Below are 16,227 nucleotides of genomic sequence, written 5' to 3' on the forward strand. Positions count from 1 at the left end.
GAGCTCTGGAAATGTGTATTTTGCTCAGCACTAAGAATAGAAGCCAGTTGGGATTTGTTCAAATAAGCTCTTTCCTCCTTGATGTATTTTAATATCTTCAGTTTTGCCTCAAGTGTCTTCAAGTTGGTAGCATTTCTCCTTTTGTTATTTTTTTTCTAGACTTCAACTTTCATTGCTAGTGGTCCAGAACCTAACAGTCTGCTGAACATAAACTAAAATGGGATGTCTCTGTAGGGCATGTACCATGTCCTAAAGAAAAAAAAAGTGAGAAACTCCAAATTTTGCGTTCCTCATCTTTCTAGTGAAAGGAAGTGTCTGTGGGTGTTACCTTTTGTTTCAATTTGGAAAAGGCTGATGGAGCCAATTACAGCTTTTTCTTCTGTTTTCAGAGCTGAACTAAGAAAGCACAAAAACAGCAGCGCACTATTGCCCAGTACATTGCAACATAATTGCATCATTCTACAAAAATTACGATTGGCTCCGCAGCATAAGGGAGAAGGGAATGAGAAGCTGGCAGGCAAGTTCTGGCTCACCTTAAATGTATGAATGAGGAACGCAGTGTATCAATGGAAGTGTAGATAGGACTAGGCCCTGGGGGTTGTATTCTCATTACATTATCTGTTCACAAAATGTGAAGGGAGAGTAGACTGGCAGACTCCTAAACTTATTAACTATTTCTATTTGAGGAAGATTAAGTTTTGAAGAAAAACATCCAGTAATCACTGGGGTACTATTTATATCATCATAAACTTGTGTCAACTTAACTGATTTTAATAATGATTATTATTATAAAAAACAGCAACTCTTATCTCTGCCACTACATACGTGCTGTGGTAATGAGGAATTTTCCCTTTTTCTCCTTCTCCCCTCTGCTCCTTCACACAATACCCTGACTTAATTCATTTTTCCTCTCCTCTTCCCCCCCTAGCTGTCAATCACTGTCACATTACTTTGCATCGTATGCATCAAGAAGAGTAGCTTTTTCCATCAAGTAAGCCAATTCTAAAGCTGCCTTCCCAGAGGCTACACAGATTGTGCAAGCTGGAGGAGCTCAGGAAAAAGTAAACTGGACAATAACAAAGGCTTCCAGGGCTGGTTCTGCCTGCCAATCTCTCATGCATGTATTCACACAGCGCTATATATAGGGCATGCCTCCAGGGCCAGAATCACGTCTATCAGCTCAGCAAGCAGACCTCCTATCCACACCATTAATCACAGTAGGGAGGAGGGAAACGGCTCATTACGCTACATCAATGATATTGTCCATTCTGTCTTCTACAAATTACAGGAGTTGTCTCAGTGTTGCATTCAGCATCCCCTGACTTTTGAAGTCCATGATCCAAGAGAGGGAACAAAACTTCTTAACAGGAGTGTTCACCTGTGGGCAACAGAGGTTAGCCAGCAAACTACACTTAGTGAGTTTAGAATACTATAGCAAGGCAAGCCTTCCAAGGGGTGTTTTTTCTACTGTTAAATCTTAGGTAGCATTCCTTCCCTCTCCCCAAATGATCGATCTGAGGGGCTTTTTCTGTTCTGTGGCATTGTTTTCAAGCCCCTCTGTCCACTTCCAGTATAGTTTGTGTGTGTGACATCTGTAAGGTATCCTTTATGGCTGACTGACTTCAGGTATATTTGAGTAAGAACTTTCTGCAGTATTCTGGCCTTCCGTAAAGGTCCTGTGCTTTGCCAGAGAATCCTATGACTATTTATGGGTACCCTTTCAAAGCAGCGTGCAGAGTTTTATCCGCCTGGCTGCCGATGATGTTAGAAGTCATATAAGTACATTCTTGCTCACAGCTTTTGGGCTTGACACTTTATTGCTCTCTTTTCTGCTTATGTACCTGTAAATGAGCCCTGTGCTTCAAAATCTGTATCATCTAGGTTTCACTCTTGCACATGACATGACATGACAAACCTCTTGCCACGTACTGACCTCTTTGCTGCAGGGCTCAGCTATATCAGTTCTGTACAGACCTTGCAAGGTTCTCCAGCTTTTCCCGGTGTTTAACTTGGTGTATTCTGAACTCTCCCTCCAGTAAGGTTTAAGCTCTTATCAGACTTTCTTCCTGGCTGATTTTGAGGATCACTGTAAAGTGCTTCCCTGGATCTCATGAAGTCTGCATTTTAGTGGGTGGGCATGGGATGTTATTTTTGATGGTTCTTAAAACAAGCCTGCCTGTTACTAGAAGAATGACACTGCCTATTCCATAACAGATGGACCTTTTGATAGATGACCATGCCTTAAATTACAAAATAGATATAATTGGTCAGTCATCACCAAGCCTGATGTTGGGTCCAAAGTCTGCATGAGACATCTCTAGGTTTAGAGGGTTACCTCGGAGGTACACTGGCTTCTTCCATATCACTGGATGCTTTGTACTGATATGTAGCAATATACTCCTGAATGTATGATATTAGGAGGAATATGTGCCTATCTCCACATCTTCCAAGAGGTGAAAAAGAGTTGTAGGCCTCGCTTGCTTTGAGACTTCTTCATTTGGTTAATTATGAAAAGTGTCTACTCTGATTGGAATATCCCAGGATTAATCTTCAGAAGTGTGAATATATTCTTGGGTATTTCTGCTTGCTCTGTAAGCATGTAGACATCAGAGATTTTTTGTCTGGATATTGTAGAACATTTAGGATAGTAGAGCATAGAAGAATTCAAATGAAAGGCTTACAGCTGTATTAAATTTTTGCTATGAGCATTAGTCATAGATACATCCATCTTTTAATGCCCTGTGCGGCAGACTTGTTGAAACTATTGGTATGAAACCCCATAGCAGTAGTTAAAGGAATGTTTATCATTTGGAAATACTGTATGCTTTATTATTGATCTGCCTTATTTGAAAGTAGAAATTCATGTTGTTGGGATTTTTTCAATTTTAAGCAAACATACCTATCTAAAATAAGTCTAAAAACAACATAGGAAATAGACTCTTACACTTAGGATTCTTCCCCTGTGATAAAGAGATACTGATTCATATTCATATCTTTTTTAACTGTACTTATTTCTTTTTCTAAGACTTATGCCACACCTCTAAAAAGTTGCATTAGTCTTGCTGTAGATGGTAGGTTAATCCAAAACCTTTTATGGTGCTATTTTTTCATCCTTCAGATACTTTTAAGAAAGATGTGAACTTAAGAGGAACTGCTATCATTGTTTCTAGAACTAACAAATGTTTTAAAAGTAATTTGCTTTTCTTCTGATACAATTCTGCTTTCAGTAAAATTTTCCTTACTTGCAAAAAAAAAAAAAAAGTATTTCACATCTGATGGTTTTAAACAGTTGGTCAGATAGTTAATGAAATTCTGCTAGGTATCATACATTTTGTGAAGTGACTACAAAACAAGAATGAGTGGAAAATGTTGAGTACACCAAATGGCCAGGATGGGAAAAGCAATGTCAAATAAGATCCAGTCATATTTAATAATTTTTACTTTGAGTTCAAAATGAAATTCAGAAAGGTGGCTTCCTTAGCTGTTGACAGGAATGTTTCTCCTACAATACCGCTTAGACACTGATAATTAGTGAGGAATGACAAATGTTTAAAGATTACAGTAATTTCAGATGAGACAAGGAACATCCCAGGCTATAAATCAGATTTGCTTTATGGAAGCTCCCTATAGCCTAAAAAAGGAGGCTGTTTGAGGATGTATTTCCTTACTTGGCAATTGCAGCTGTCATGGTCTTTTAACCCCAAGCGCTAGAAATTGGTTGGAGTTAGCAGAAGTAGACAAGCTGTAACATAGTTGGCTTAGCCTTTTATTTTACATGTGACTACTGGATCTGTAATTCCTTTCCCTTCCCATTCTTTGCAGTGTGTTAGGGGTGGTTTATTGGTAGGTTAAAATCCAATGTCAAGTCCTCCATACAGTAAAACTGAGAGCCCACTGACATGCATCACTGTGCCACAGCATGACTGTTGCAATCCATCTTGACCAAAGTGTTTGAAAGTTGAACTACATATAATCAATTGCACTCTTAAAACTTTAATGTCTTTGACTGTACCATGTAGCACTACATTAATTTAGCGGTGCATTCGGCCTCTGCCTTCGAGGGTCAAAAGCTTACATCACCTGGCCTGGGCAGTGCCCGACATGGCACTGCATGATTAATGCAGAAGCCTTTAATTCCAGTCAGCCCAGGCAGAAAGCATGGTATAGTCCTGCTAAGGCATTATTCCCTAGAGGAGAAGAAGCAGAAGAAAACATCCCCCAGACCGTTGAATCCTTAACAATTGCAGGGCCTGGAAGTGCATGATATGTTTCTGAACATAGAGGATGAATCGCTAGCCAGTTTGCAAAGGGGGAGAGGGGGGAAGGTTTTTCAAAGGTCAGGAGGAGGAAGCACACCAACACGAAGAGCATTGTTCATATTGGAAATCATTACTCGAAATCAATCAGACTTTTCCAGAGTGCACAACTAACTAAAGGATCCTCAGACGCTAGTTTTCCACTCGAATGAAGTCTTTGACAGACGATGAGACTTAGGACTTGTCTTTAATGATGAATCTCCCATTTTTAATTTCAGGGGCAAACATTATATAGAAGCTGTATTCAGCAGCATCGACAACAACTCTGAATCTTGCATCCAAAAAAAGACTTTAAGAGCAGACAAAAACTAAATGAGCCATATGCACTGACTTACTGATTCATACACATGGCAGATACCACTCCCTTGTCCTTCCTGAAGCAAAGTGCTGTAATGATGGGTGAAGTGGAAGAAGCAGGTATTACTAGCTAAAATAAACTCTGCTGTGTCATAAGTTACATTTCTGTTGGAAATTTAAAAAAAAAAAAAAAGCTGACTTTATAGCTTAGAAAGAAGGAAGATTGCAAGACACGGTGGGCAACACTATTTCAAAAATATCCTGTATTTTTGGGGGGACGTGGAGAGCCATCTAATCCAGTTGAGTGACTCTGAACTAAAAACAGTGTGGTTTGCAGTCTCCTGTTGAATTTCATGTTCTGTCTCAGGGGTGGCAGCAGATAAACTTTGCTGGATTCCTGTGAGCGAGTTTGGAGGAGCTGCAGCTCCATGAATGTCAAGAAGTGTTGTAAGTTTACCATGCAAGTTTGAAGATAAAAGGAATAGAATTAATAAGCATCAGTAATGGCTTTATAATTGAAATAGTATAGACATTAGAGGTACATAGGGTGTTAGTAATCATATTAATTATTTGTTAACAGAAAGACAAAGCAATAAAATTAAAAATCAAAAAGCTTAGTTCACATGCAGATCTAGGGGGACATTTTGTAACAGAAATAATTGCTTTTGCTTCATCCTCAGGGTGATATTATCTGTGTCTAATTGTTTTTCCTGAAGAAAGCAGAGCAATCTAAAATTCTAAGTAATGCACAACAATTGTTGGGATGAAAATAACCACATTTTAGAAACCTCTTACAGCATCCCGCCCCAATTCAGTGAAAGGAAGCAGCGCTGCTAGGAAGGGTAAAGATAAATGGAATTACTTTTCTATTAGAAGTATAATAGACTTTATTAGTTAGTCACCTGTGCTCGGAATAGATCAGCTGTCAGGGAGAGCAAGTAAATGAACATGTACCTTGTGAGCTGTCAGGAGCAGATCAGTGTGGGTTTTTTAAATAATAATTAGCCACTTCCAGAGAAATGTTTTAGACAAAAGCACAGCTGCTTTATTGATGATGCCTTTTGTGTGTAAGGATGAATTTCTAGTTTGTTCTTTTCATTTCTCCATGTAAATGTAATATCATATTTCCATAACACTCTTTTAGGAAATGGTGCCATTCGCTGTTAAAGCTTGCATAATAAAATTATTTGTCAGGGATTTAATTTGATCAAAGTCGGTTATTTGTAATAAAGTGCTAGTAGCTAAGAGGGGTTGCTGCTCGTGTTCAAGACTGGCGATGATGCCCTTGCCCTCTGCAAGCCACCGTGCAACCAGCTGTCCTGGGATTCAGTGTGGCAGGGCACACAGAAGGTAACATCTTTTTTTTGCATCCTGACCAGTGCTCAGAGGTGAAAGCAACTGTTCGCTTCCTTGTGGTCAGAGGAGCTCTTTGAGCACCAGATCCACTATTCTGGCACAGTTTAATAGTCTGTCTGGTCTGGCAACTTGATTGACATGAGGTCTGGGGGCAAGAAACTCCGCAGCTGGTGGTTGAGAGAGTCCACGGCACAGAGGTGGCTCCTGCGGGCCACCCAGGAGTCTGAATGGACCAGCTGTGGGCTAGGTCAGTTCTGGTGGGGCATGGACTCCAGGGGGAGAAGGGTTTAAATCTGCAATACGCTGAACCCCTCCCAGAGTTCAGAAGATCTGCTTTGATTTTCGCCATTGCAACATTGCATGTGTGCAGCCACCTTTGTTCTGCCACAGATACTGGTTCCAACCCGCTACCATTCGGCTGCTCTGCTTCCTGCCCCTAAAAAATGCAGCAGAAGCTAGAGTTAAGGACTGAGTCTTTACAGAGCTTTGGCAAATTATATTTAATTTTGGCACTGTAGCCCAGTGACAGAGCAACTTGTGCAGCAGAACAGGACTGGATACGGAGCTGAGCTAGCGCTGGCAGCAGTGATAAGGAGGAGAAGCTAGCATGCTTAAATTTGTTTTTCGGGGCTGGGTAGGGACTGGCTTTAGATCAACTCCCTTGGGAAATCGCATCCCCATCACAGAGAAAGGAAGCAGAGCAGTGCTAAATTTGATGGCATACTTGACGCTGGGGACTCTTCCTACGCACTGGTAGGCAGGAGAGGAGGTCGACTGGCTGAGACCGTCGTGCGGTGTTTATGGCAGTAGTGCTGTTCTCCTGCCTGGAGCAGATGAGCGAGATCCCCATTTAGCCCAAGTGGTGTAGGTGTTTACTGAGCAAATACCCATGTACCCATATTTCAGCTACAGGCCCAGTTTGGATGTTACAGGAATAATCATTGTATCTGCACATTTTTGCAAATGATGGGAACAACAGTACCATACAGAAGCTGGAAGGCTTGTATTATGCATGTGTTTTAAAATCCTCTTTTACTGCCTCTTCTTGTGAATTTATGAATCTAAATGTGACAGGATTTATCAGGATTCCAAAGAATAGAAGAGAAAAATAATTAACTGTGTGTTCTGGTTAACTAATATCACACTTAAAAACCCATTGAAGGATAGATAGGTTTCTGTGAGAGGGTGGATTTTTTCATCTTTATATGAAGTGCTGGAAAACGACTGTAGCTCGAGGCAAGATGTTGATCAAGCTCAGTCCTGGATCTGGTTGTGTTGAAAAGCCCTCTGGTGCAAAGTTGTTCGAAGCCTGAGTGCATGGACATAGTCTACTAGCCTTGAGAACTGGGTCAGGCAAAGATTGCCTCGCCTTCCTCTTCCCCCATCCTTCTTCACTCTCTCCAACAGCCCGATCAGAAGGAAAGTACGGGAATTTCACTCCTTTCTACAGCACTGCGTGTGGTCATTTGCTAGGATCATGTGGAGATCATCTTCTAGTAAATTCAGTATATTTCGCCATTAGATGCATTGTATCAACTTGGCGGTGTAGCAGCTTTCAAAATAGCATGTATTTTTAGGTTCTTTGCTGTCGTGTCAAACCAGAGCTTCAGACCTAAATGCCAAGACAGAACACCATTGTTTTTAGCTAATCTTGGGTCTCAGCATTGTACCAGATTGCCATCCGCACCTTTGTGTGACTGAGTAATGTCTCTAAAGCATGGCAGTGTAATAGGATGATGTGCGCAAAGAGGTGTCTTATGGATGTTTAGAACTAAGACAATTCATTAGCTGATGCATCTCTTACCCCCTTTTCTCATGAGAATAGTGTTCTTTATCTCACAACATGAAGTAGAGACAGACCAAAATAGCAACAAGTTATTTCGTCTAGATTATATGCAAGATCTCTACAGTACTGACTGTCAAACTGAAGCTACATTTTATTTCTGCAGCTGTTTCTTCAGTGCGCTAACGCTATTATTAATAGTACCTGTCACTTGTACGGCCCCTCAGAGTTATAAGTAGTTTGATAAACATTACTGGAAAGCATCAAAAAATGAAGTAAAGACTCTGCTTCTTACTGGCTAAACTAAATTCTTTCGATTACTTCATAGCCTGGCTTTCCCTTTAGCTTAGCGAAACAATCTTCCAGACCAGCTAGTTCCCTGATTTTCTTTAGACTTACATTTTTGGTACATCACTTCTACTATTGTAGTATTGGTACAGCTTTGTCATACCTAGAGTGGAAAGGCACTACTGAAAATAGTACGTACAGCTTCGTGTCAGACTTTCCAGGCCACTTTAATTAAGTTAAGAGGCTAAAGTGATTTTGAACAAACACTGGAGCGCATCTTGTTAGTCGTGCTAAAATGCTGCTAATAGCCATAGAAACTTCCTGCAGTTAGATTCTTGATTTTGGTGAAGCAGTAGTAGCAGCAGAAATATTAGTGTGGAAAGCACTCTATTTCTTAGCATCATTTTTATCAGCTTATCATTTTAAATTGCCACTAAGCAGGTGATGTGACAGGAGGAGTTCGAGCTATTCTTACAGTACCAGCATGATTACAAAGCTGGAAAAATATGTGGGGAAAAAAAAGTGTGCTGGAAATAAATGTGAAAACTTCTGACATACATTTGCATTTCTGAAGGCTCACCCAACATGGGTGGTTTCTATCCAGGGTAGAACACACAGTCCTGTTAGCACATTTTTCTCTCTTTTTAAATGAAATCGTTAAGCCTTGACAGCCAGTGCTTTTGTTGTCACCTCCTGAATTCCCACCGATGTGAGGGCAGGCAGCCTGTGCTGCAGAGCCCCTGCCCACAGTCTTTGCCAGCATCTGAACTGGTGGAATAACCACCCAGCCCTGCCTGCTGGGCCCCCTTCACCCCGTATCCTCTCAAAGCTTTCATGAGCCCACTCGTACGAATCTGTTGAGGCTACAAAACCATTGTTCTGTGCTACAAAAAACAGGTACCAAAAGTTACAATAGTTTTAAAAATTGCCCAACGCAATCTCTGCTTATTCGAAACTCCCCTTGGCCCTGAGAGGACCTGTGCCATGACAGGCTAGCCTGTCCCCTCCCAGCAGACTCGGCAAGCCTTTATGGCACTTATGTGTTGTGTCGGTATTGAAAATAGTCCGTGTCTTATTGTAAATTACAGTTATTTGCAACTTCCAGTTTTGCAGTTCCCACTGCACAGAGATCAAGGATCCAATTTTTCCTTTGTATACATCAGTGTAAATCAAGATTAACTCCAGTGAAGTCAGTCTAATCACAAGCGTAAAACTAGGAGGAATAAAAGGAAAATCAGGCTATAAACTATTTGGGTTTTATTTTTAAATAGCAAAATTAATGCTGCTGTTCTGCAGACACAGGGTGACCTGCAAAGTACTAGCTCATGCGTTACTAATGCATCTCCATTTAAATGCAGATTTTAGCTCCTAACACAGAACTTCAGGGAAATCCTCTCCAGATAAACTGTAATAGGATACCAAATGGTAATTCAATATTTCACTTCAACTTGTGTTTCAGTTTATTGATCTTAATTTTCTATCATTTTGATGCAGCATTTGCCTAGGGGGAAGAGGATTACATTCACTATAATAAAGCTTGTAATTAATAATTAATTATTTTGATATTCCAAACATCCATGCCAGCAGTGGCAATCTGCTTGTATTCCTGTACCTATTTCTATTTTCGCTGGTGGAAATCAGCAAGATGTGACTTTACATATTGCAGGAAGTAATTGAGACACACAGCTGAGAAAAGCAAGCGTAGTATAGATATCACAGTATCTATATCGGATATGCTTATCGTGACAGTGTTTTGTTCTCAGTCATTTGTGGTCACAGTAGTAAGACCCTGACTTGGTGAAATCCCATGAAGTGGGGACCCTTGTGCTACGCCACCGCAGTCAAGGGCTTTCCAAAAGGCTTCCATTTGCTTACGTGTCTTCAGATAAATACACGAGGCATGACCGATTGGCCATTCTCACACCAAAATCACTTCCTTTGCTAAATATGCTTCCGGTAAGGACCTCCACCTCGTAAAGTCTTCTTCCAGCATGACCAGTAGATACTGCAGTTATACGCCTCTCTCTCAGCTGTCCAGATTTCATCGTGGTTTTAGTAGAGGTGTAGGAATAACCAGAGGGCCTGCTTGTTCAATTAAGCTTTTCAAATTAATTACATCATTTGTTTGCCATATATCATATGTTTAAGAATATTTTTTTTCTCTGTATATGCCTCTCAAGCCCTGCTTAAGTGCAGCTTATAAGATGTACATGAGACCTTGATATAAGCTGTATTCTGTCAGACTGACTTTAAGTATCCTAAATAGCACAATGAAGTCATAAAAATAATAAGTCTACTAGATCATGAATACAGTTATTAAGGGGAGTAACGTGATGCTGAGAGTTCGTGTTTTTGCAGCACCTAACATGACAAGACCCAATCTAGTTATAATTAGTCCACACCGCTTCTCAGTTTGCAGGCTGAAAGCCTGCAGCAAAACAGTGAACACCTTGCAAGCAAAGGCTCAGGTCTCATTTTCAATACCGTCAACTAAAAAATAAAACTCCCAACCATGGTAGAGCTATAAATACGGTAAGAGTTTTAAAAATACATTTTTAGGTTTGTGCTTTTTTTGTTTGTTTTTTTTTATATAGCTTGAATACTCATAGGGTGCATTTAGTTAACATTTCCACGTGTTCTGGCAACCGCAAGATTCATCAATTTTCAACATCTTACATCTGAGGTTAACATTTTCCATGTGGCATCCTTAGATAGATGAGCAATAAAAGAGTGGAAATGGGCAGTCTTAGGGTTAATGAGACCTCCTTTGTTATATAATTTGGTCAGCAAAAGGGATGTCTAAGAAATAATGATCTTCCTGATTATGCTTCTTTGGAAATCTCACCTACAAGCCCTCAGATTTCTTCCCTAAATTATTTCCAACGTTCTCAAACCCTGACAGGTGCAACCACCAGCTATACAAAATAAAAGCTGCTAGAAAAACATCCCTCCACTACCACATCAAAATAAGCCCTGCCCATGACCATGTTTAGATCTGAATTAGTAGTATGTTCCAGTCCATCAGACAGAATGAGACTCTCTTCGTTACTGATAAGAACATAGGACACACCATAAAAACCTGTCTCATAATAGATTTTGTTGCTTGGGTTTTGGTTTGTTTTTTTGGTTTGTTTTTCTTTGTTTTCAGCAGGTTTATTTGTTGGGGGTTTTGGTTGTGTTTTGTTTTGTTTTGTTTTTCTCAAAAGGCAAGAATAGCATTTGCTTTTAGTTCTGAAGTCCAGAGTTGTCAGACTTCCAAACCACACCACAGAACTACTACTTAGGTACCTTCTTGCTGCTTGCTACCCCCACTGCTTTCCTTGGAAGCATGGCCACCGAGGCTCAGTGCCACCAAGGCATGCTGGCTTTATGGATGGAGAGTAAAGAAAAATAGTACAGCTACACTGGAGGAGCTGGGTAGAGTTATTTTTCTCATCGGCACTCTATTATCAGTAAACAGTTCGATTGGAACCAAAGCACTAAGCAAAACTTCAGGGGAAAAAATGTCACACTGCTGGAAAGGGTGGTGGGGGGGGTGTTTTCGATGAATTACTTCTGGTTTTATCCAAATCACTTTCTTGAAAATTCTCATCAATAACAGGACACTGTTATTTGTCTCAAAGAAGCTTTTCAGTGATCCAAAATAAAATTTCTTTTAATTAGAGAATTCTAAAAATCCCAGGGGTTTTGAGAATTTATTTTTTTTTCCCACAAAAAATCACAACATGTAATCCATTATTAAAATCATTTCTGGTACCCATCAAAACTATAAATGCTAAATATTAGAAAATATAAAGCTTGTTTTCTTTGGAATTAGCCTCAGAAAAATAATCTCAATAGCAAGAATGGTGTTTTTTTATAGTAGGTTTTTTTTCCCCAAGCCATAGGCTCTTGCTAGGACTTAACAAATAAGACTGAAAGCCATTAAAAAAAAGGGAATGGATCAGGTATGAACTGATAAAACTTCCCGCTTCTTTGACCTTGTAAACTTCTCATCATAATGCATGACACAGCAGGAAGTTTTCCTCGAAGCAGTAGGTATATATATCCTCTTATTGCCTTTACTGGCTTAAACCTAGTTTTTCACATTAATTACTGTTCATTTATTGAATGGAAAACATGCATTTTTAATTATGTTAGTTGAAATGTTGGCCGGTTGTGAAACTGAGTACTTGGAATTGGTCCATTCGAGCCACGTGAATCAGCAGTCCTGTTTTATAGCTTTTGCATTTTTTCACTTCAGCATTTCAAACTGTGATCCTTGCACAGAGGAAAATCTGGTAGAGAAAGATAAAAGGCTCCATCTAGTGGGCATGATCTTTTTATATAAAGAAAACAAAAGGCAAGATTTTCACTTAATTTTATGCATGAGGAAAGACTGCTTTAGATTTTGTTTCATTAAGCTGCCATGTTGTTCTTAATTCTTGCCTTCCACAGAGCCATTATTTCATATGCAAAACTGAAACATTAAGAATTATTCTGACAGTCTTGAGCAAGAAGCTATAAATGATACTAAATGACTGGGTTTATAAAGAAGAGCTGATCCACAAAGTTCTTCCTCCCCTCCCTTCAAGCTTCAATATATAGTAACCAAAAATGGATAATTTGTGTGTCAACAAATACTTTAAACTATTTAAGGTTGTTTCCTACTTAAAACAGACTGGAAACATTCATAACTTGACAATAACACTTAACACGGTATTTTGGGAGGATTTTTACACAGAGGACTCTGTCTGTGTGTTGCCTCATTTTCATTAAATGACTTGTTTACCCGCAAAGGGTGAAATCCGGGTTCTCTGGCAACTCAGTCCAGTGCCTGAGCTTCTGGCAAGGCATAACCTCATCAGCCTCTGCTGGCTCTTCCAAAGGCAAACACCAAAACTCAGTTGTCCTGGCATTTGTTTAGGAGCCTGCCTAGCACTGTTGTGTGTCCAAAATCATCCTGATAGAATCTAGCACCTTTATTTTAGGTATGTAATTGATCTAGTCCAGTACTTTTTTCTTTTTTTTTTTTTTTTTCTCCTCTTTGCTGAACTTCTGCACTGCATTGCAGTTATGCTCCAAACTCCGGAGAGATTCACGTGGCAGGACTCTTCAGTTTAAAGCAGCAGTGAAACTCAGGTGTTATTCCCTCATTCCAGCCAAACGTGGCCAGCAGCTGAAACCTCTTCAGTTCGTTTCAGGCTAATACCAAGAGTGGGAGCAGGAACAAGTAGCAGCAAGTGCAGATTTGGCAGAAGAGACACCAAACCACGCTGCACGTCCTGCTTTTTTTTCAGACTGTCTCTTTTTCAAGCCATACAGCCTGGCAAGATCAATTCCTCCTGTGCAGTTTCCAGCAACGGGCAGACAGTGGAACATGCATTGTAATAATGCACTACTACGCCCAAGTTTACTGTAGCCCGTGTTCACATCCACAACTGGAATATTTGTCTCCTGTGCAAATCACAAACTACAGCTTAATATGTTGTTTTGCACACCTCTTGATCACAGGGAGATCTCCATTTGCAGTTGGCCACTTGATAGCAAATCCAGAGGATTCCTCCTTCAGTATTAATGCACGATTTGGCAATTCTGACAGCACACAGACATGCTGATCTGGCTGAACAGTTCTCCCCAGCCGCAGCTCTCCTTGTATCCTTCACAGAAATGTAACCCTCAGTGGCACCAGTGAATAAGAGCTGTCATTTGGTTTGTTTTACAGACTAAAACAAAGGATAGTCTTGGAGTTCTTACTCTGAACCTTTATATATACAGACTGGACTGGTCTTGGAGTGCCTTTGGGGGGCTCATGTTTGCAAAATGCAAGTGATGCTATCTCCAAAAGGGAGGAAATGGGAGATAAAAACTAAAACTGCCTATTTTTTTTTGGTTTTGGGGACAGCTTTTATCCTTGGCCTCAGCTTGTAGGAATTCTCTGTAACCCTTAAAACACAGCAGTTGAAACAATACAGAACTGTTGTTTAAAACTGCACAGATATTTCAAAATTATCATTACAACTGCACTGTTAGCAGTGTTAAACTCTCCTAAAATTGACACTAGCTATTTGTTAGAGTAATGCCTCTTGGTTTCTAATGCACATGGACACCTGCCTCACTAAGCGTGCAATAGAAGAAAAGATGCCTACTTACTTCAAAGCAATAATACTGCTTTTAACTGCTGGCTTTTGCTCTAGAACTTTTCAAATTTTAAGAGATTATAGGCTTGCTGCTGAGCTAAAGCAAATCCCATGTTTGGAACTACAGTAAGATCCTCTGCCTCGTTTTAGTTTAAATACCTTGACTAGCACTGGTACTTGAGCTGATGCTAATGAAATAGAAATTTCCAGATGTGAAACTCTGGAGAACATTCGACAATCTGCTTTTGTACTAATCTGCTGTAAACTCAAAATGTTATTTTGCGGATTAAGTATTAATTTATTCTCTCTACACGTCATCATATAGTCTCATACAAGCCCTCTAATTAATATCTAATGTTGTTATTTTAGATGTTGTTTATCTGGATTAGATTTACTCAGCTGTTTTCTTCCTTCTTTGCGGGAGCAGCAGTCTTTACGACCATAAATGCACATCAACACATTTGTTTCAAGAGTACCACCAAGTCTCTCACTTATTTTTCATAGGTAACCAGGTGCTGAAATTTGGAACACTTGTCAGTACTTCCAACACCTATGACGGCTCTGGGATTGTGACCATTGAGACGGACAAGCCTTTGCTGTGGACAATGGCTATCGAAAGATAAGATCGGCTACAGCTGCCTTTTCTGATCTGATTCAACGCAAGTTACTGCAAAAGTTCACTGAATTAAGACAGTAAAGCTGTTCCAAAAAGATATAAGCAGGCGCTGATTTTATGTACTGAATGGAAAACAAGTATGAAATAAAAGTCACTTGAGATCAAATCAAGATTAGTAGCGATAACTGAGTTCCTCATTCTGGTACCTCACACTACTTAATCACAAGACACATGAGCTGCCACCCAATACAATCACAAACAGAAGTGAATGTAAAGAAACTGCTACTGCTTTGTCTGGTTAGTTCAGTCTATTTGCACAAAGTATTTTATTCCAATACTGAACTATTTTTTCCCCCTTTGCCAACAGGAAATACATTACACAGTTGCACATAGTATAACTATATTAAAAGGTGATAGCACTAAGAGTAGGTAATCTCATTTTTCTGGCCTGGTTTGTAACATATGTAGGTGCTGGTGAGGATTTCTCAAGAAGAGTAATAATTGAACTTTTCTACTTATGAAGCAAGTTTGTGTACTGAAGAAGCTTCCGTTTTGCTGTAATACCACCATCAGATTTCCCAGTATTAAGTGCCTGTAATAGAAGTGGCATTCTGCAAATACCAAATGCTTACAGTAAGCTTTTTGGAGTGAAACACGAATTTGTTAACCTCAATCTGAGGAGGAAGAGCATTGCATCTACCAGAGTTTTTGCAGGCTTACTTTTTAAAATCAAAATATTCAATCATTTAATAACGGAAACTTCCAGGTCAACAAGTGCAGAGCCCTTTATAATTCTATGTGCAGCTGTCTTACAGAACCAGTATCCAAAACAGGTATATATCCTATCCAACAGTGCGAGCAAGTTGTGGATTCACGGAATGACTGCTTATTATCTCTGACAACTAAATCAACCTCAAACTGTACATCTTGGTAACCAGCTAAGTTTGGCTTTCTTAATTAGGCCATCAGAATAAGGATTGGCAATGGACGTTCTTTATTTGATGGAGTTTTTTTTCAGTCAAGTACATAATATAACCTGACAGGATTTTCAAATGCAGAAAGGAGTTAGGTGTAATGATGGTGATTCCAGAAATTAGTGATAAGAATTCCAGTTGACAGACTTTTTTTTTTTTCCAGTTGAGAGGACACAGTAATGCTGTTTTCTTGCTGTCAACTTTTGCTGGCACAATGCTGTTTACTAAGCAGTAAATTAAGCATTAGAACAGCTTCTGAAGAGAGGCTGTACAGTTGTCACCCTTGGAGGTTTTCAATACCCAACTGGACAAAGCCCTAAGCAACCCTGTCAGAATGCAACACTGACCCAGCTTTGAGCACGAGGTTGGACTAGAGACCCTCCCAAGGTTCCTTCCTACCTGAAAGATTCTATTACAGTTGAAAGTAACAAAAACAAGCAAACAAAAAACAAAACATAAAAACAACCCCACACTCTAC

General features: G+C 39.8%; 1 protein-coding gene across 1 annotated transcript in view; it reads left to right on the plus strand.

The window, feature by feature from the left end:
• TPK1 (thiamin pyrophosphokinase 1) overlaps positions 1-14,935 on the plus strand; it is a 260,187-nt gene extending 245,252 nt beyond the window's left edge. The window contains exon 7 of the mRNA XM_009889432.1: positions 14,664-14,935. Within this exon, the coding sequence (XP_009887734.1) occupies positions 14,664-14,782 (119 nt within the window). The 3' untranslated portion in view covers positions 14,783-14,935. The remainder of the gene's footprint in view (positions 1-14,663) is intronic.
• Positions 14,936-16,227: the final 1,292 nt, after the last annotated feature.

This window comes from Charadrius vociferus, unplaced genomic scaffold (genome assembly GCF_000708025.1).
Source record: "Charadrius vociferus isolate BGI_N301 unplaced genomic scaffold, ASM70802v2 scaffold97, whole genome shotgun sequence".
Lineage (NCBI taxonomy): Eukaryota > Metazoa > Chordata > Aves > Charadriiformes > Charadriidae > Charadrius > Charadrius vociferus.